At 46.1% G+C, this 20,721-nt stretch overlaps 2 protein-coding genes across 8 annotated transcripts in view; one reads left to right on the top strand and one right to left on the bottom strand.

The window, feature by feature from the left end:
• PIKFYVE (phosphoinositide kinase, FYVE-type zinc finger containing) overlaps positions 1 to 5,000 on the bottom strand; it is a 68,653-nt gene extending 63,653 nt beyond the window's left edge. For 4 of the 6 annotated variants that reach the window (XM_075512674.1, XM_075512675.1, XM_075512676.1 and 1 more), the window contains exons 1-3: positions 4,720 to 5,000; positions 2,005 to 2,186; positions 267 to 446 (exon numbers count right to left, since the gene is read on the bottom strand). In XM_075512674.1, coding sequence (XP_075368789.1) covers positions 267 to 446; positions 2,005 to 2,176 — 352 coding nt within the window. In that variant the 5' untranslated portion in view covers positions 2,177 to 2,186; positions 4,720 to 5,000. The remainder of the gene's footprint in view (positions 1 to 266; positions 447 to 2,004; positions 2,187 to 4,719) is intronic. The other 2 variants (XM_075512673.1, XM_075512677.1) reach the window with 1 other exon arrangement.
• A 964-nt stretch (positions 5,001 to 5,964) lies between these two features.
• IDH1 (isocitrate dehydrogenase (NADP(+)) 1) lies at positions 5,965 to 20,011 on the top strand. Of its 2 annotated transcripts, none has more exons than XM_075511466.1 (9): positions 5,965 to 6,102; positions 8,949 to 9,076; positions 10,740 to 11,031; positions 12,824 to 12,929; positions 15,539 to 15,716; positions 16,193 to 16,344; positions 17,434 to 17,574; positions 18,363 to 18,525; positions 19,041 to 20,011. In XM_075511466.1, exons 2-9 carry the CDS (start codon positions 8,955 to 8,957, stop codon positions 19,132 to 19,134), a joined length of 1,248 nt encoding a protein of 415 aa, XP_075367581.1. In that variant the 5' UTR covers positions 5,965 to 6,102; positions 8,949 to 8,954; the 3' UTR covers positions 19,135 to 20,011. The 2 variants fall into 2 exon arrangements, with proteins under 2 accessions (XP_075367581.1, XP_075367580.1); XM_075511465.1 differs by lacking the exon at positions 5,965 to 6,102 and adding an exon at positions 6,433 to 6,587.
• The last annotated feature ends 710 nt before the right edge of the window (positions 20,012 to 20,721 follow it).

Below are 20,721 nucleotides of genomic sequence, written 5' to 3'. Positions count from 1 at the left end.
GCAGCCTCTTTTGTTCCAGACTGTTTTGTAACTGAAACAGCACAGCCCCAACAACAGTATCTTGCTGGAATACTAAGAAGGGTGGAGGGAACACGCTTCTGAAGTTAAAGTGTGACCTCACTAACAGAAGCAGTGTAGCCCAATACCAAATTCTGCTATCAATCTAGACAGTCAACAAACCTTTGTTCACCTCCTTCCACCCCACTCTGAAGCATCCCTGACTGGCTAGTACAACATTCCCTTGTAGCACAAAGAGCTGAAATTACCCAGGGTTGTAGAAGATCTTCTTTGCAGCTCACTAGTGAGTTGTTTTTTGTAAGGAACCGGTGATCTCAGAGACTGAGCTCTGGTGGGATGCTGAGGACTGGACCAGCCACCACTCAATGCTTGTGGATCACTCTGTCCTGCCTCTGCTCTCTCTGCTGGGGATGAAAGCCTGCCATCATCTGGAGTTGACAAAAAGCAAGAAACAAACTGTTCAGACATGATAAAGAAAACAAGCAGTGCATGCAAAACTAAGGGTAAAAAAACTCTCATAAATAGCTCACTTGGATCATGATTATACATAACAAAAGACATGAATTTTTAATCTGAAAAGTACCATACAAAACATGGAAACAGGGCAGCGTGTAGAACTTGTCTGTCAAGGCTCAGGCTATTTCAGAAATATCCCTAGTGTGAAAAGTGTCCAAAAAACCAAAACTGGCAAGCATGAATTATTTTTGCTATATGCAATAGCTACACTTGATTATCAGCTTCTGCCCTGAAAAGTTTTTCAGTTATGTTAGAAGCCAGTACTGAGGTCACATTAAAGTTACTGCAGCCTTTAATAAACCACCCTTTTCCATTAGAGGATCAAGCACAGACAGGTTCTCATTGATTCCAGTAACATGCCCATTTCATGTGCTGTTTCAAGGTTGTTTTCCCATTCTTTCAACACAATACTTTGCTGACTCCAGCTACATTTGTCAGAGACAAACAAGTGAAGCCCGTATTAACCACATCTTATGTTACTTTCAATAAATTAATAATGGCAGGTGATATTCTACTATGCAAACTAATAGCAGTCATACCAAGTCATTATTTTTCATTCTGCGCAAGAAGAGTCTGAACAGATCAGTTTGCTTATTGCTTATAAAAGCTATCTTGGCCCTTTTTCCCTAGCCCAAACATTGGAGAATTATGCTTAGCAGAGCTGGATAATGAACAGACTAAACAAAAGCAGCTGACAAGTTTGCCATCTCCAGCAAAGAGATACATAGTTTTTGTACAAAACCAAGGTCCATTCATTCACCACTCTTTGCAGTATATTTCTTTGAAACAAAAAAGAAAAACTCACACAGCTCTTTAAGAGCTTGCCTACTGAGAATATAAGTGTTTCAGGATACATGTAGCACAAAGGCCAAAATCAAGTAGTACTTTTTAATATACAAAACTTTCACAACACTTCAGACCTCTTGATGGGGAACCCCTAAGCCATGCAAATTAAGGGTGGACTTCCTGTAAATACACTGCTTTATTGCAGCTCAGCTGCCACCCAGCTGAAGGTACAAGATGCACAGGAAGGTGAGGAATGGAGGAAGTCTGGAGTAAGAACTTGCACTGGAAGGACAGGCACACATTTTGCTCATATAGGCTAGCAGAGGGCTACCTCTGCTTTTAGCCCCAAAAACTTCATGCAGGCAAAGGAAATCCAGATGCCCAGCTAAGAAGCTACACAATACCATCTGCTAACGGGCTTGTCTCTGACCTTCACAGGCAGCCACAGATTTCTAGCTGCAAGATGCTGCCTATCTTCTCCCACAGCAATGCTCTACTAAAAAGCTCACCCAAAAGCAAAATGCAACATCCCTCACAAAAAGGACTGACTCGCCATCCATTTGGCCAGCCATCTGACATTATGCTTTTATATTCAGAGATGTTTTTACAAGTTTATGTGGCAGCATAAGGCATCAATAAAACAGCACGCAGAATCCACGCACACACATTCCCCCAAGCACTTACCTTTGCTGAAACGGAAGAGATTTACAAAAGAGCTGTAGGCTGATTTAAAAGGAGGCTCATCCTGGTCAGGAGTCAGAGGTTTGAAATGAGTGAGATGAGATGGACTACTAGGAGAATGAGGTAGATCACTGGTAGACTCCAGTGTCGGAGACCGTTTGTCATCTGCGGCCATTTCACGTGCCCTGGAAAGAGTTCAGCATTATACACAGGGTGGTGAAACAGAACATCTCAGTCAACTGAAGAGGAGGTGTCTCATTAGATGCTAGAGGGGGGACATTCACCCTACCTACCACAGACATCTGCTGTTAGCACAGGTGAAGAGTTCCAGAGTTAAGAGCCCATGTCCCCTGCCTAGTCATTGGCAAGAGATCAGCATCTCTGCAGAGAGCAATTCAGAGCTCCTAGTTAAACATCCAGAGCAATCAAAGTAAGTAAACAGCCACTACACTGCCTGATGACACACTCCAGTTGCTGTTTGATGAGAACTTGGAAGTTTTCAAATGGAGACTCTGCATGCATATCACAAAGAAGTTTTAACTTCAGCTCAAGATAAGAGTTGTCAATGCTGTGAATTCTGCAGCCCTTGTAACAAGAAAACTGAAGACAGGCACACTACCTGAGCAAGCACAAGACATACTTGTTGTTTGGCCAGGTTAACTTCAGAATGAGAAATAGAATGAACTGCAAACAAAAGCAGGACTGAAAGATTAACTTTAGTGGCACACTGCTTCCTTATTTGTTGTCATATCTAACACCTCCAAACTTCCTTGTTTTCAAGAGTAGCTACATCAAGGAAAAACAAACAAACAAACCAACCAACCAACCCACATTCTATATTAGGGGAAGCCATACTTGTTAAGCCTACTTGCTGTGTACCAAAGCCTTCATGCGGCCAAGAGTTGTACTTTCCCACAGCCCATATTCTTTAACCTCAATACACACCTGATTTCTTCCACTCCGCCTCACTAAGCCTGCACTTCTAGCCTGCTAGGCTAAGGTGCTCACTACCTTCATCTTTGTTTAAGCAAAATTTAGTGAAACGTTTGACAGAGCAGGAACATGGGGAGCTGACGGAACCTATGAGTGATGGCTGACTTTTACCCGTGCCAAGGATCAAAACCCTGTATCAGTCTACTTCCTGCTTAGCAGCTGATACATGCTCCTTCACAAAATACCAGTTTCCACAACTGCTCTCTAGAATCTACAGGCATATTTCGCTGACTAGAACATTTTCTTCCAAGTTCTAAGAAGCCACACTAAAAATCTATGCAGTCCAGAGAAAATCCACATGACTGACAAGCAACAGTGGAAGTGCTAACAAGCTGCATGCATCTCATGTGGCAAGGTTTGACCACTCCTACAACGACTGCACAGAAGATGGTATCTGCAAGTCAATCATATGACTTCTCAGTGGACTTTTGTTTGTTGCTCTGTATAGTAAGCATCTTTAGCTCAGAGTTTCTCCTGATATTCACGTATCCTTAAGAAAGAAAGCAGAGAGACATCATTCACAAAGTTTCAGGAGAAACTTTGGTCAGGTTCTTTATGTAAGGTTGAGTCTTAGCCTGGAATGCTTCTGCATCCCTCTCCCCTGTAAGTCATGGTATTTTTTGCTGTTGTGCATTTCAGCAATATTATTCAAACAACTGATGATTTGAACATGTTTGAACACCAGAGTTCATGGAAAATGCCTTCAAGAGCATACCTTCAGGTAAACTTGGAGTTGTTTCTTCAATACTTAAGGCAACTGATAACTTGCTTTTTAAATGCTGAATGTACAACAGGGCTGTGCTGCCCCACACACTACCACATTAAAAATGCCGTTATGAAGTCAACCAGAAGTTTTGTAGGAAACTATGTTCATCTCTCAGCAACTGGCTATAGCCTGGCAAGACAAAAAAACAAGGAAGTCTCTGAACTTGCATACATCATATATGTGATTCTGGAAAAATAAACTTTAGCCTCAAGGGAAAACACCACACAGAAATTGCTTCTGTGATGGCAGTGCTAGCCTAATTAAACCAGATTGAAAAGAAGAGCATTGTACTTGGCATTAGCTCCAGAAACACCTGGATTTTCTGTGCTGCACAACACATTAGCTATAGAATATATCACCTTTTCTTAAAGTGCTTTATTTCTCCCACTAAAAGGAAAACACTCCCCCATTTCCCCAAGAAACAGGGAAACAGTCACTTAGTTGAATATCGTGGGAAATCAGAAAGCAAGGTGCACATATCAGTCAACAGGCACAAAACCAGACTACATCTTCCTCAGGATCCTTACCAAACAGCCACGGGGGATGTATCTAAAGCCACGTTAGGCTGCAACGTCTTCAGCCATCACCAACTCATCACCAATAAAACACAGAGTGCAAGTATGGGTGTGAACCTCCACACACGCTCAGCAGTTACATCCAGAATGGCTCTGTGACAATCCTGCACCCCACAAAACTGACCACAGAGCGCTCAGTGCCAGAGGGGTCCAGGCACTCCTTGTTACTTGGACGTTACTCCCAGGCACAAGGCTACCACACCCCGGGTGTACAGCTGAACAGTCGTAATTTACACATAACTGCATGACACACACGCATTTCACTTCCAGCCTCTGCGCCGGAGCCGCGCCGACCGCTTTGCTTTCCTCTCTGTAAAGGGGACACCCCCACCTTCCCCCGCCACAGACACGCGCCCGCCCGGGATGGCGGACCCGGAAAATCACCTGCGACGGGATGGGAAGGAAGCAGCGGAAAGCTGCTCGCAGGCAGCGGCCACGCGGCGACGCCCGGGCCAGCCTAGGAGCGCCGCCGTCAGCCGCCATCAAGGGCCGGGCCGGGCCCCACAGAAAGGGCTCGCGCACCCCGGGGAGCCGCTACCGCGGGCCCACGCGAGGCCCAGGCAGGATCGCCCGGTTCCAGACGGGCTGCCCTCACCTGCTCCCCGCGGGTGGCGGTACCGGTTGCAGTGCTGGATGCCGGGGCGCAGGCCCGGGTCGGCACCGCCTCTTTTCACCCCCCCCCCCCTCCCGCCCCGGCCCCGCGCCGGCCGCTCCCCCGCCCCGCCCCGCCCCTAGCAACCCGCCGCGCTGCCGATTGGGCAGGGCTGCCCAATCGCCCGCCGATGGCGGCGCTCCCCGTCGAGGCATCGCCAATCGAGGCTCCGCGCCAATCCACCCGCCGGCAGCGGCCGTTGGGGCGGGGACGCCGGGGCGGTGACCTCCGCCCCGCTCCGGCTCCGCGCTGCGAGCAGGCTCCTGCCGGGCGTGGCAGTTCCAGGCTGCCACAGCGGGAGCCGCCGCCAGCCCGGCAGCGGAGGGAGCGCGGGGAGGCGGGTGTGCCCCCCCGGGGTTCCTCCCCGGTTCCCGCCCTCCGCCTCGCCCCGGCTGCAGAGGGGCCCCTCTCCTGCCCCTCGGGGGGGGAGCCCCGCTACTCGGGTGCCGTAGTGCCGACATGGCCGCCTCCGCGCCAGCCAACGTGTCCCTGCCCGCCCGTGTGTACGCGTATCCCTGAGCGGGGCGGCGGAGCGGTTTCGCCGGGGCCCCGCGGCTGGGGGCAGGCCAGCACAGCGCTGAGGGCAGGCTGGCCGCCCGCGCTTTCCCTGGGGCCCGCTCCAGCAGCCCGGGCACACTCGAGCTCCGTCGGCACGCAGGCTTTCGTGCCCGCCAGCGCCATCGGCTTCCCTGTGGCGACGCAGGCCACTTACTGCGGCTGTCTCGGGAGAGCGCGGAAGAGGCCCGGCTCGGCGGGCGGGTCACCGCGCTACGGGCTGCCTGGCCCGGCGGAACGGCCGCGGCGCGTTACGCGCTGCCGCGGCCTTCTCACAAGGAGGCATCGGCGCGCAAAACCCGGGCAGGCCCGGCGGGGCGGGCACCGCTACGGGCCGGCCGCAGAGCCACGGCGCGAGCGGGCCCGTGGGGCAGGGCCGAGCAGCCGCTTCCCCAGCCGGCCCGCCCCCGCCCCGCCGGGCCCCGCCGCCGGGAGGAGGGGCCGGCAAGGGGGCGCCGCGGCGGCGGGGCCGGGCAGAGGCGGGGGCGCGGCCCCATAAAAGGCCCCGCGCACGGCTGGGCCCTGCATCGCCGTGAGAGCCGGACCGGCACCGCCCGCAGGTAACGGGGCTCGGCGCCCCAGAGTCGCACCGCGCTGCGGGGGGCCGCGCCCTTTGTCCTTCCCCTCCTGGGCGCGGCGTCCCCCGCCGTGCAGAGGGGCCCCGAGAGGGTGGTTTTGCGTTTAAGGGCTTTTTTTCTGGCGGCTCGGGGCGGGAGCTCCGTGGCAGGCTGCTCGCCCGGCACCTCCTCTCGCCGCAGGTATCGCTGAAGACGCACCGGGTGCTGAGGGGGTGCTTGCACCCCGGACTCGGCCTCCTCGGCCCGGGGCTGGGCTTTCTCCCCCTGCAATCCAGATAGCTCTTAACAGTCGATAGTGTCACCTAATGCCGGTTGCGCTTAGGGCCCCTCGCGTATCCAGGGGCGGGGCTGCGGGCAGCGGCCCCGGTCACTGCCGTGCTGGCCAGGCCCAGCAGCGCCTTGTTCTGGTGCCGGTGCCTGGATTTCAGCCTCAGCTGTGGCACCGGCTGCAGCCCGCCGTCTGGTCGGTAAATTCTGCCTGTGCCAGAAGAACTAGCCTGCATCGCGTTGTCAAGGGCGGGCTGCGTGCGTGGATGGAGGGCAATGCAGCCGAAAAACAAGTGCAGGCAAGGTCTTGGTTAGTGACAACGATCTGCAATGCTCTCCCTGGGAGCATGCCTGATCTGAAGAGATGTTCTGTAAACCTTAATTAAGGAGGTGTTGCAATAGTTAATTACTGACTGTAGGCCCTAAGTCCTTCCTGAGGACCAAGGAGTATTTGGAAATTCACGAAGTTTCTTCTAAGCTGCCTTGGCTAAATGCCTAGGTTAAGTGTATTTAAAGAAGGGTTGCTGTAGGAGAAAGACCTTGCTGACTTTTGCCAGTTCTGGAGAGTATAAAATCAAAAGGGAAGAGTAACAGAAAGAGTTGAACTCTAGGGAATGTGTGCTCTCTAGAGGAACCTCTTGGCATGTTGACTCTGGTGTGCAGAAGAGGGATGCTACTGCAGTACTGCCCCTGTACATAGACATACTGGGGACATCAGTGTTTGAGGAGGGGAAAAGTACTGGGGCCATGATCAGATGAACATGTAGGATGCTGTCAGAGTTGTTTAAGAAGCTGCTGTTTCCACATATCGGTGGAGATGTAGCTCAGTGGAGGTGTGTCTCATGTACCTTTGTGTTCCCCTTGTGACAGCAGCACCATATGCGTCTGAAGCCAGCTTTGCAAAACCTATTGCTACAACTGACATAGTCTGATTTGTCTTATTTAAGTAGAGACCAAACCACAAAACAAGCGATGGTGGGTGTGTGTCTGTATATATTTTGGCTTGAATGAATCGGACTGTTTCTCAGATTATGTAAGTGCCAAAAGCAAAACCCAAGTCTCCCAAGTAGTAATCCTGTGCCTAGGCCATGGGGAGTGTGATATAGTCCTTAATTAGATAGTCACAATTGAAAATGGGGTCCAAAATAATTGCATAAGTAAGCTGAGTTCAGACAGAGTGTGGTCACGTGAAGTTAGTTTTCCATGAAGACTAGAGAGGCCTAATATAAGCCAAGATATTATTTTTCTTTGGGATAGGAGTGCCTTGGACTAGTTAATTTTTCAAGTTTATGTGCTAATAGAAAATAGAGTCTCAGTAACTAACAACCTCATTTTACTTTATTTTTTTAATTTTTGCTCTTTAAAAAGTTTGGGAAAGCTTGATGCAGTAGCTAGAACATAGCTTAGAAAGTTTATTCTCTTCACAGACTAAAAATGTTTAATGGATTGGATTTTGGAAATATAACACAAGGTAGTTTAATTTAAAAAAAAAAAATTGAATCAGGGAGCAGTCTCCACACGTGCTTGGAACCTGGAGCCCTTGCATGGCAAACCTCACACCTCTGAATAACTTCATCTAGATGAATAGACTCTGTGTACAGTAGGACCCCTCATTCTGGATAGAGCCATTCATGGACCTCTGTGTCTGTGAGACTGCAACCTCAGGCATGAGGGCTTGGTATCTCACTGTAGTATCCTAACAGCTCCATACAACAACAGGGCTGTCTTGGGAGGAGGAACTTGCCAAGTCATAGCTCTTGGCATAATCGGAGCTGGCAACCAAGAAACTGTGGCTGTTGGAAAGCAGGGCACTGTGTTAGAGCAGTTCAGTGGCTTGTGGGGTTGTGTTTTGTTAAGGAACAAAGTGCAAATAGAAGGACAGAGTTCAGCTTTATTTTTTGAGGCTTTATGAACAAATATCTTTGGGAAACCTCTGTTCCATACAGAAAACAAATCTGTCCAGTATTTACTTTAACAGCAGAAATAAAGCTTGCCAGGAGAAAGTATTCTTGATGTGGCCCTTGGATTTCCGTACCTGTTTCCTTCCTTCCTGCGGAAGGAAGCTAATAAAGAAACTGACAATGTATTAAGATTAATAGTGCCAGCAATATGAGCTGTCATTAAAATAATGTCCATTAACCCCTGTTTTTCAGAAAAAGGGGGAGAAACAGGCAACTGGACTAGAACTCATGAAATGTAAAAATAAACAGCGCTCATCTATTTCTATGGAGTTTGGGGGAAGAGTGTTGTCATGCTTTCAAGTTCCTTTGTACAACTATAACTAAAGCTCATGCCCTTAGAACACATACCCTCAAATCTCAGGTATTAACCTTTACTTTTATCTTTGGATAGATCTCCCTAGGAGCTGGGGCTTTAAGAAAAATATCAGTTAGCATGAAACTAGGGATAAATTGTGGTTATTTTCAAGATTTTTAGGAGAGATTCTGTATGCTACGTTAATACCTCTCTTCTAGTTGTGTTGTAAAAATGCAGGATACATGTATTGGTGATGTGTATTGTCAGTTTTTAACTTAGGTTGGGGTTTTTTATGTCTGTTGCAGCTCAAGATGTCTAAAAAAATCCATGGAGGCTCCGTTGTGGAGATGCAAGGAGATGAAATGACACGGGTCATCTGGGAACTGATTAAAGAAAAGCTGATTTTTCCTTATGTAGATCTGGATTTGCACAGGTAATGGCTCTTTATGACATGCAGCGACTTGGTACTGCAATTTGCATGTGTCATTAGGCATTGATCATGTTTCACTTAGCACTGAGAGCCTTATAGCTCCTTCTGCAGTAGTGCAGAGAGGCTAACTAGCCCTTTTTATACTGGTAAAGTTCCCAGCAGACTTCCCTGGTTAACTTACCTGAGAGCCAGTCTCACTAAGTACTCTGGAAAATGTGGGCTCATGGTGAAGGTATTTTGTCAAAGTCTGTTGGCAGCCCCTCTGGGGCTCCTCACAGCACTAAGCAGTGAATGCTTAACTGTGAGTTAGTGTTTTTCTGTACTGTGCCTCTAAGGAGGTCTCCCACAGACATGGTCTGTGTTTTTTTTATCTCCAATGTCTTGGCTTTCCAGCAGCTGGGCAGTCTGCATGGCTTCCTGCAGCCTAAACAATTAGAAACATGGGGTGTTTCAGCCACTCCCTGACTTGAAGCCTGGCATCTGTGGACTCTGAGCAGGTTTATGGCTTCTTGCCATCTCTGTTTGAAGATCTGCCCAGAGGGCAACAGGGTGGTTTTAGGGCACAGAACCTGCCCTGATGTCTGTAAACTTGAGCTCTGCTGCTGGCAGTGTGAGCTAACTGTTGCAATTATTCCCAGAGCCTAGGCTGTGCTCCTACACTCTGTTCTGGAAAAAACAAATACTAGCAGCTGGTATGGCAAAAGGGACATGCTATCTACAGCATTGGTCAAGCAGAACAAATAATCTCTTCCCTTTCTAGCCACTGAGCTATAATGATTAGAGAAGTATCCAGCTGCATTGCTCCTAGCCATGTGGACAGAGGCCTTCAATGGTATCTACCATTATTAAACTCACTAGTCTGACCTCTTCCCCTGCTCCTGGAGTCATTTGTATGCCACCTACATCAGGCTTTCTGCTTGCTGGTGTTGAGAACCAAGCAAACAGGAACCCAGCAGCATAATACATGCACACAGTCTGGAGAACATCCCTTTTCAAAGAAGGGTGGGAGGAGGGAAAGTGGACCCCTGGCTGAGGCAGCACAATGGCTAGATTCATGTACAGCTGGCTATGCTTCAGGGCTGTCCCATGCTGGGCACCCGTTGTTCTCCAAAAGCTATTAAAACAGCAAGTGTGGAAAACGTGCTTCCTCTGACTGTTTGAGGGGAATATTGGCAGTTTTGCTGCCAGAGCAGGATTGTGGGTCCATTGTCAAAGCTGTTCTTGATTTGAAGCCTAGTGTAGTTTCATATGCTCAGTATATGAAGGAAGCCAGAACCCTCAGCACAAGAGGTTTGAAATAAAGGCCCATATTCATCTCGGGATTGTGCTGCTCCATACCATTAGAATCCCAGACTGAAAGTTTCCATTGCCAGGAAGCTCAGAAGGGAAGGCAGAGGAGATACTGGCTATGTCCCATGCTGGCAGAGAGCCTCAGCCATAAACTGAAGCTGTCCTTTCTCCAACTTCCTACCAGCAGCAGAAGTATCAGTATATAAGCTTATGTTTTCTTCCACTCCAGCAGCATTTGCACTGGAAGAGGGATAACTTCAGTTATAGCAGAGTGCTGGAACTACACTCACAGGCACATATGGGGTCTGGTTTCTTTCCTGTTGGGCACAAACAAAAGTCCTGGGCAGTTGTGACCATCTTTGTGGGTTTGTTACAGCTATGACTTGGGCATTGAGCATCGTGATGCTACAAATGATAAAGTAACTGTGGAAGCTGCTGAAGCCATAAAGAAATACAACGTTGGCATAAAGTGTGCAACCATCACTCCCGATGAGAAAAGAGTGGAGGAGTTCAAGTTGAAGCAGATGTGGAAGTCTCCCAATGGGACAATTAGAAACATCCTAGGTGGCACTGTCTTCAGGGAGGCTATTATCTGCAAGAACATTCCCCGGCTGGTGTCTGGATGGGTGAAACCCATTGTCATTGGCCGTCATGCTTATGGGGATCAAGTGAGTCACTTCAGTGCTTACCCTTCTTTTTATCTGAACAGGCTTAGTCCTGACTGGTATAGAGGTACAAAGACTTAGACGTCCCTGTGCTTCTGCTTTATCCCTTGCACTCCACCTGGGAGTGGGTACTTGCTAGCATTTTGTTTGCACAGCACCTGATGAAGTGTGGGAGAGCCTGGTTCATGCCTCTCTTCCTTAGACAACGTAGCTGTATAAACAGCATTCAGGGGTCTGTGCTTGGATTAGATAGGCCTTGTACCTAAACACAGGGTATAACTCCTCTAAGTAATTTTTTTCACCTCTGCAGAACCCTCCTCCCTACATAGCAATGTCTATAGAAAATATCCTTCACACTGCCCGTATTCTCAGAAGGGCTTTTTGGTGGCAAATGTTGCTCACAGAAAAAGTGGATCTGAGTGATTTTTAGAAGTGGGCAAAGTGGCCTTCTGTGCTGGGGGTGTGTTTGTTCTCTTTTTTGTTTTTGTTGGTTTGGTTTGATTGTTTTGTTTGTTTGTTTGTTTTTTAAAACAATGATCTGCTGCTTAAGCTTACTTGCACAGCACTCCTGCAGAGTTGGTGTTCATAGTGGGCACATCAGGCTGTGGTACCGAAGTAGGGAAACATCCTTTATCAGAGCTCTCGTGGCAGAGGTGGTACAAGGCCATGGAAAGCCCTGGCATAGCACTCAGTGTAGTGGCCTTTGGGCAGCCCAGAGGGCAAGAATCAACCATACTGTTCTCCATGGGTAATGATATGTTGTAAATCAGCCAAACATGACAAAAGAAAAGTCTTCTAGAAGAGCCAAGTGCTTAAATAGATGGCTAAACCCACAAACTGAGGATAAATCATGAGATTAGCTGGGGTGGGAAGGTAAAATAATAAATTTCCAAGAGGAAAATAATGGCAGAGCCCTGACACTAGAAAAGAATGGGATTCAACATCCTTAAGAGTACTGAATAATTGAGAAGGTCAAAATAATAATAGGGAACAATGGATTAAGGGGGAGGATTGAAACCCTGCCAAAGTATGAGATTAAAGTGAAAGGAATAATATAAGAACATGTAAAGGGCATATGAGAAAGATAATTCTGTAACTTCAGAACAGCTCAGGGAACCGATTTCTCAATAGGAGGGAAACTAAGTGGAAAAGGATGATGAATTTCAAGGAAATGTAACCTTAAATAGTACTGTTCTAGACAGTTGGGAAGATGAGACACCATTTAAAAACTTGAAGTACATGTTGGCTCTTCTTTTGAGTCTGTGTAGCTCAGGAGCAAAATGTATACCCATTTACAGAATTCAAAGAACTCTTACTACAGATTGGCCTTTCAAATGTCATATGATGGATAGAAATAATGGCTTTTGTTAAGGTGCTGTATGATTCCCCCTTATTCATGAGATCGGTAGTTATGATATGAATGGCTTTTTTTGAGGCAGGGAGAGGAGCCTTTCTACTCACAGACCACACAACACTCTGGATACTTTGCACTTTAAAACTTCACTGCATCTACAAAAATATATACTCTGCCAATTGATGGGGCCTGAGAATCCATAAGCTTTTTCCATTAAAGAGGAGGATCTCTTCTGAAACGGGCGGGCTCTTGATTACTTGTCTTTCTAATATCTAGTAAAATAATCTGATGATCACATGGCTGAGTAAACGGAGCTTGTTTAATGGGGTTTTAGGTACAACTGTTTATGCTTTTCTGCACCTTGCCCTCCCAAATGCAGGTTGTCTTTTATAGATCTGTCCTCCTGATAGATAAAATCATCATGGCAATTTTTTTTAACAGTACAGAGCAACTGATTTTGTGGTACCTGGGCCTGGAAAAGTAGAGATGACCTACACTCCAGAAGATGGAGGCAAACCAGTCACGTATCTGGTCCATAACTTTGAAAGTAGGTATTATCTCTAAGTTATGACTAAAACTGGTATTTTTTGTTTAATTCAACCTTGAAGTATCAGTCAGATCTGTTTGATGGTAAAATATGACTGAGGTAGAGTGGGGTAGAAGGTCTGGGTCTTCTTCGTTTATCTGGGAAATACTGAAAGTTACCTGAAATCTTCCTGGGATCAAAGAGGCATATCAAACACACCATCATACTAGACTTGCCACCTGTCATGCTCCTCGTATGATGACTCTGGTAGCAGCATGTATGTTTTTCATTCTGATCAGAGGGAAACTTGCTATCTAAACAGGGCTTGACCTAAGGGGAGACATATTTGAGAACAATTCGGATGTAATTCTTTCTGGGTTTAGTTTGTCTTACTGGGCTCTATATACCTTTGCAGTTTGTACCCTTCTTTGTTAAGCAGTCTTTTCAATAGAAATGAGAACTGATACTTGCTCTGCCAGGTGAAAAGGAGATTTGACAAGGATGCTCCTGACTGTGTAGGCTCTAACTGTTTTAACAGATGCAGTCCCAAAGGTACTGGTGTCCCTCCTAGCAATATCACTGTGCTGATTGTAGACATTGCTAGGCTCAGGAGGAAGAGTCCTGACATTGTTGGGCTTTGTGTGAAAACAATTACACACACATGTTGCTAGAACCCAGGGTGTTTCTCTAGGGGAAGGATTCAGGAAAACATCACACAAGTCATCTCTCTTGCCTATCAGTGATCAAAGGGTTCAGGATTTGAAGCCTTATGGTGACCTATGTATGTGAGTGTGCAGTGTTTTGTTTCTAGCTACGAAGACCTAATACCTCCATGTAAACCACAGAATCCTAGTTTGTATGCTGTTGGCTTGGCAAGCAGGTACCAAGGCTGCCATATGACCCTCTTCTGTAATACTTGATTTCTCTGGCATTCTTGCTCACAGCAGCCTAAATCTCTACTATCTCTTGTTGCACAGCCTTTCATCTGGAGTTCACCTGCTTCACTGCCAGTCCTAATCTGTTTTCATTTGATAGGTGACTGGTGAGCCTGTATTGGAGACATCTGGCAGTTCCAGCTGCCAGTCTGATTCACTGCTCTGCGTTGCATCAGTGAGCAGAAAGCAAGGAAGTGCAAAGATGGCAGATTACTGCTATTGCTCTGGGGGAACTCCCCTCCCCACAGATAAGTGTTGTGCCAGCATATCTCCACAGTGCATAAGGGAAGCTTGTCCTATTGCTATACTAATACGTTCAACCTTGACACCAAATCAAGAGATTTTTAGTATGATTGCAACAAGGCTTTTCTTACCTGTATGCAAATAAGTAGTTGAATAAAACTTCATAGCTGTCACCCAGCAACTATGAAATCATGGCTCCAGAGGACATGGTCTCTGTAGCTGATCAGACCCTGTTCTGTCCTTGACTCACTAAGGGAGGCGGGGGACAACATGTATTTTTGCTGGTAACAACAGGAATTTCATTCCCTGCCAATATCAACTTTAAATGACCTTGCTGTCTTGGTGAGTAGATAAACCTTCTCTGGCTTCCCATCTTCATTCTGCATGCATGTCCATATAATAGCAACCATCTGGAGGTAGAGACAAATGGATATTAGGAAAGGGTATTTTCAAAAATAAAAAATAAAGAAATCTGGGACATTTCCAGAGCAAAGATCCCTGATAAAGGCACTGTACAACAGACTAGAGAGGTGGTGGTAGTGAGGTGCTTAAAATTAAGTATATGGTATCTACTTTTCACTAGAAATACAAAGAGCTGTGCTCTGAAGATGACAAAGCTTTTTCATGAAGCCCTAGACCCTATTTTCACCCCCAATCAGCCTCTCCCATGATCTGAATGCTGCTTTCCCCCTGGTGAGCTGGGCTGTAAGTTTAAGGCACTTCCATTCAGGCTGCTAAGACATCTTTGTTACGCAATCTAAGTCATGTGAGTGTTGATAGTTCCTCAGAGCCTTCTCAGGACTTTCCCTTGCACCCAGATGACTGGCATGTTCTTCCTACAATTTGCTGGAAGTGAGCCTGAGCAGGTGAAACAAAGCTGCAGGGTAGGCTAAACACGTGTGCTGAAAAGGTGCAGGAACGCAAGTGGAGACTTGTTTACCTGAGCTAGGCAAAGCAGCCTCTGACTGCTGGAGTTAGTTCTACAGTGCAGTCGAAGCCTGAAGGTACAGGGCACTTAGGATGGGAGCAAACCCATTTCTAGCTTTGAGTGAGACCCTGCTCCAAACTGCTGCCTGCTGCTTTGATAGAAAAATACTCTGTATTGTTCATCTTGCTAGTAAGAGTTCAAGCACGCTTACTCCTGTCACAGTTTTGCTGCTTAGGCTGGATTAGGAAGAAACTTCTTAGGCATATTAGATCACAGTATTAAGATGTACCTAGCTGTAAAATAAAAACCACCTTCCTATCCATGTATCACAGGACTGCTGGAGCTTTGAGCTGATAGTGCAAAGTGAATCCTCTCCTGAAAGAACCAGCCTTAAATTGAGAACTATATCAAGACACCTGGGGATAACACCAGCCTGCCTGCCAGAGTATGCTGTGGGGAGACTGTCAAATCCTTAACCAAAACTAAATCTAGTTGATTCCTATCTGTTCTTTCTCCACTAACAGGCTGTGGTGGTGTAGCCATGGGAATGTACAATCTTGACCAGTCTATCAAGGATTTTGCCCACAGTTCCTTCCAAATGGCACTGTCTAAAGGCTGGCCCCTATACATGAGCACCAAGAACACTATCCTGAAGAGATATGATGGCCGCTTTAAAGACATCTTCCAGGAGATCTATGACAGGTAACTAGGATAGTTGTGTACTTCCTACTGCAGTGCATAAGTCTGCAAGCAGGAACATCCTCTCCAGCCTTGTGATTTGCTACAGTTAATTCAGCATTTTCAGACACTCAGCAGCACTTTTGGGAGGGGCTGTGCATGGCCCTGTTGCAGTCTCCCTTGTCTGCAGGACACAATACTGAATGTTTAAAGCTCTGCTAAATGTGGCTGTGGTGTTCATCTCTCCTAATGGAGAGTCACAGATTCTCTATGGGCTCCTCTGTGATTCTGAAGCAGACTTGCAGTGGCCTAGCAAAGCAAGCAAGGAAAAAAAAGAGTAAAGGGGATGAAATTTAAGTGTGGTTGTTTGGGTTTTTTTTTGTTTTTGGGGTTTTTTTTACTTTTATCTGTATGCACCTCACTATGCACAATTACTTGCACAAATTATGCAATCCCTGTTTTTATTTATATGTCAAGGTGTTCTGGATTTTGTTTTCCAGAGAATACAAGTCCCAGTTTGAAGCCAAAAAGATCTGGTATGAGCACAGGCTCATTGATGACATGGTTGCTCAGGCCCTGAAATCTGAAGGAGGCTTTGTCTGGGCCTGCAAGAACTATGACGGGGATGTGCAGTCTGACTCTGTTGCGCAAGGTATGAGATGTTTCCTGTGCTACACTGAAGTAGGCTCAGTAGCAGTCTCTTGTGACCTTGTGTCATATCTCATGTAATGGCCCAGGCAGTGGTGTTAGCTCTCAGAACTTACATTTCAAACCTGTGGCCAGTCATGGAGATATCAGGCAGGCAAAGAGTTTCTGATTTCACTTTTACAAGAAAATCCATTGAATGCAAACTGCATAGCTGCATTACTTTACCAGATGGCAGTTCCTACTAACATAACTGATAGGCTTTCCATTCTAATGGAAGGTGTCCAGACAGCTGGGATTCTGTCACTGACAGCCTGAGTTAAGCTGACTGGTGGTGAGCATATTGGCAGGTTCTCTACAGATAAGTAAGAAAACCTTCAGGACCTAAAACTACCTGTCAGGTCTAAAGAGAGAGATTGATATATTTAACTTTACAGACTTGTAGTGCTTGATCAAAATCCTATATAACCAAGCTGCCTGGTGCCAAAACAAATATGGATGCAGAAACCCACAGGGCAAGATGTGTGGCTTTATGTAATATGCTGTTTCTAAAGTAATGCCAGTAAACTGCCGCCCACAGAACAAGGATGTGTGTTGGACAAAGAAACTTTCAAAGATACAGATCTCTGAAACCTACAGGGCTAGAAGTGATATGAATGTCCAGTTTTGCCAGCTCATGGTTTCTTTCACTAGAGCAGATGCTCTTGGTATGAAGTAGGTTTGTTTCCTATCACTCTCTGGGGAAGATAGCAATTGGCAGCCCAACACTGCTTGTTTAGGATTCTTTGTTCCATACTGCACCTTTTCAGTAAAAATCTGTCCAAGTTAGGTGAGAATACTAATTTTCTTGAAATGGTGCAGAATGTCTGCATATCTGTATCATCTCATGGTTCAGCAGCACTTTCTGTTCAGGCAACCTGTGATTTTGACATGTCAGGACTAGCCAGTTAGTTGCAGCAGCAGCAGCACTGCTGTTTGGGAATACTTACATCAAGGCTGGGAGGATGAAGGGGGATTGTAGGATGGGGGGATTAAGGGGAATTTAAGGGGGCTGTCCAAAGGAGACACTGAACTTTTTAAACTGTGTATTCTGTAGGCTATGGCTCTCTGGGGATGATGACCAGTGTGCTGATCTGCCCTGATGGCAAGACTGTTGAAGCAGAAGCTGCTCACGGCACAGTTACTCGTCACTACCGCATGCACCAGAAAGGACAAGAAACCTCCACTAACCCCATTGGTGAGCTGCTTTTCACTGCCCTTCAGTGATCTCTACACATGAAAGAACAGGCTTGGAGTAAGAATATCTGCATCCTTTCTGCAGAGAATTGCACCACTGAGTGGTGAAACTAGTTATTCATAATGCATTTTTCTTCCATGGAGACAGCTGCAGCCTGGGGCAAAAACAGGCTGGAATGGAGTGAGTGTGAGCAATAAGCTAGACCTAACCTAGCCTTTGAGACATGCTCTCACTCTTCAGCAAACAACAGGTTTATAGCCATAACAGCCTTAAGATTTAGGTTGGTTGTTTTTTATTTTACTCCCCTTCCTGATGCTACAAAAGACCCAGCCACCTTCCAAACCATGTCCATAAAGTGTAAGTGCACCTAGAATGGGACACGAGGGAAAGAATCCTCTACAGTTGCACAGGAACCAGAGTGTAATGTAATACCAGGAAGAAGACTGCACCCTTCTATCATAAGAACAGCTTTCTGTGTAACCACAGAGTCCTACCACTGGTCATTTTCCAACTTGGGCAGGAACAAAATAAGATAAAATGGCATGCACAAAGAGATTGCTGGAGGCAGTGAGTAGTTTCTAGGGTTTGCTTTTCTTTAGAGCTGCACAAAATGCAAAGGATGCCTAGACAAAGACAAGTGTTCTCTTTCCCATACTAGATTTTCTATCTCTTTTTCTGTCTGTTTTCAGTTCTATTAATATTAAAAAATAATTACTGTTCCACATGACAGTTTAGAACAATGTCCAGGGAGTTCTAGAAGGACAGAGTAATCTAGTATTCTCTCTCAGCCTCCATCTTTGCATGGACAAGAGGACTAGCTCACAGAGCTAAGCTGGACAACAACACTAGCCTCAAGAACTTTGCAGCTGCCCTGGAAGAAGTCTGCATTGAGACCATTGAATCTGGCTTCATGACAAAGGACCTTGCTGCCTGTATCAAAGGCCTACCTAAGTAAGTGTATGAAGTAATCAGCTATGCTTGGCGGAGGCTGTTTTACTTGGTGTTTCTGAACAGCGTTTGCTGGAAGCTTATTTCAGTATGGTGAAGAATTGCTGGGAGTCTGGTCACAGAACAGGACTCATCTGTACCCAGTGCTGTATGAACAGAACGTGAGACACTCCCTGCCCCAAGTAGCTTAGTCTAGGTTGCTCTGTCCCTGCTATTGTACCAAATGCATGGGGAAAAAAATAAAGAAGGAACTGCAAAGATTTCTTTCATGACAGGCTGGCTACATTGGCCAGATCCTGCCCTGTCCATTTATTAGGATGGACACCTACTTCACTGCAAAATACCACCTGGCTACCTCTTCTCTGGAGCCTTTTGGCAAAAAACATCAGCCTGATGAGTAGGAGAACTCTTTTGGTTTTAGAGGCAAGACTTAGGGGAAGACTGTTCAAAGAACTCTGCTTTGAGCATTTGAGTGGCTTCACAACTAATGTCTGTCTTGTTTTGTTTCCCCCCCTCAGTGTCACACGCTCTGACTACCTGAACACCTTTGAGTTCATGGACAAGCTTGCTGAAAACTTGAAGGGGAAGCTGGCCTCTCTGCCCAAACTTTAAAGCATGGGTTCTACTCAAGCTCCATTAACAAAGCATCTTCCGCTTACACCAGAGTGTAAGTGGCACTGTATGACACTCTGTGTAACATTTCAAATACTAGACAAAAATGAACATGTACACTTTTTTAAATGTTTAAAAGACCATGTTTTCTTAAACCCCTTGAGCTGCTGGGCTAGGCCTTACTTCTGCTAAGCAGCTGAATGTGATAGTATTCAAGCTCAATGTGGGTCTGGATTCCTGATGTCATTCACAGAAGACCTGAGGTTTCTCTCCATTACTTTATTATCTGTGTTTCTTTTCTGTCTTCCTCTCAGACTGAAAGCCAGTCTGTCACAGCTCTGGTCAAACCAGTGGTGACTTACTGTCCAACAGACCTTAGAAATCAGAACCGTCCTCATCTCTCCAGTACTGTCCACTCAGTATAAGTGAGCTCACAGGGCTGTCCAGCTCTACTGCAGCCCCTCTCTTACTTTTAGTGCCAACCAGAGCATAGTATCCTGATACTAAGGGATTTGGTCCCATGGCTACAGTCAGGACTGTAGCATTTGAGAAGCAGCACTTAGTAAATGCTGGGAACAAGCCCTATAGGCTAAGAGCCTAATAAAGCCATGCTGCAGTGTCTAAATGCAGGCCATGCATTTAGTTATGCTCCTTCTGACTGGACGTGAAGCATAGGAACTGTTACCTCTTCCCCCACCCCATGATTTGTAAAGGTGCAAAACTTTTCTCCAGTTGTCTGGGCTATTACTTACCCTTCCTGTTGTGATACAGCAAGTGAGATTATGACTGTGAAAAACTATTCCATCCATGGTTTTGTGTTTGGGGTTTTTTAAAAGAGTATTTTAGTTCAGACTAAAATAAAAGTCAACTAACATTCTTTGTGTCTCTCCTTCCTTTGTATGATTAGCAGATATGGGGAAATTCTGCCTCAGAGACTCCAGTACCTTTCAGCACAGTCCAGTACATGCTGGGACAGACTGCTGGAATGTGATATAAACACAAAATAATCTCTCTCTTCTCAGAGTAGAGTTTTAATTTGTTCTGGTCCATAGCAAGATGTGATCTGTAGTGTGGTGGTAAGCACTAAGTAGCGCACAAAAACTTAAAAGGTACCACTTCTGTTGAAATTTTATTTTCGGACTAATATAAACTCAAACTGATGTATCACTACTCAACAAAGATCAGAAACTGGTTACACAAGACAAACTCTCACCCTGCAGTTGACTAGCTGTAAATGTTGGGTTAGCATAGAAATGCAATGTTTAGACTAGATCAGCTAGTATTAACATCTGTGTTTGAAACACAGCTCTACAACTGCTAGCAGCTGTCACTGTGCCTTTAATATGAATGAACACAGTACTCTGCTTTTCTGTTATTAACACAAGCATGTAAGAAGTGCAGCTGGAAAAAGTCCCATTACTGACCCATTGAAGCAACAGAAACAATTATCAGGAACATCTGGAGATCTATGTTACTGCCTGCCTTCTGACATCAGTAGTTCAAATTACTGTGCCACAGTCAGGTAGGTTATACTACAACAGCACCTCTATCAAATGCCCTGTTATTTACTAGCTCCTACCCAGCTTC

This window comes from Mycteria americana, chromosome 9 (genome assembly GCF_035582795.1).
Source record: "Mycteria americana isolate JAX WOST 10 ecotype Jacksonville Zoo and Gardens chromosome 9, USCA_MyAme_1.0, whole genome shotgun sequence".
Lineage (NCBI taxonomy): Eukaryota > Metazoa > Chordata > Aves > Ciconiiformes > Ciconiidae > Mycteria > Mycteria americana.
This window is presented reverse-complemented; position numbering and strand designations above follow the sequence as displayed.

What these genes read in the sequence shown, in the direction of transcription:
- IDH1 (XM_075511466.1), top strand. Translation starts at nt 8,955, where the DNA reads ATGTCTAAAAAAATCCATGGAGGCTCCGTTGTGGAGATGCAAGGAGAT. An exon ending in GTCATGCTTATGGGGATCAA is followed by an intron (nt 11,032 to 12,823) that starts GTGAGTCACTTC and finishes TTTTTTTAACAG; the next exon opens with TACAGAGCAACTGATTTTGT. An exon ending in TGTATCAAAGGCCTACCTAA is followed by an intron (nt 18,526 to 19,040) that starts GTAAGTGTATGA and finishes TCCCCCCCTCAG; the next exon opens with TGTCACACGCTCTGACTACC.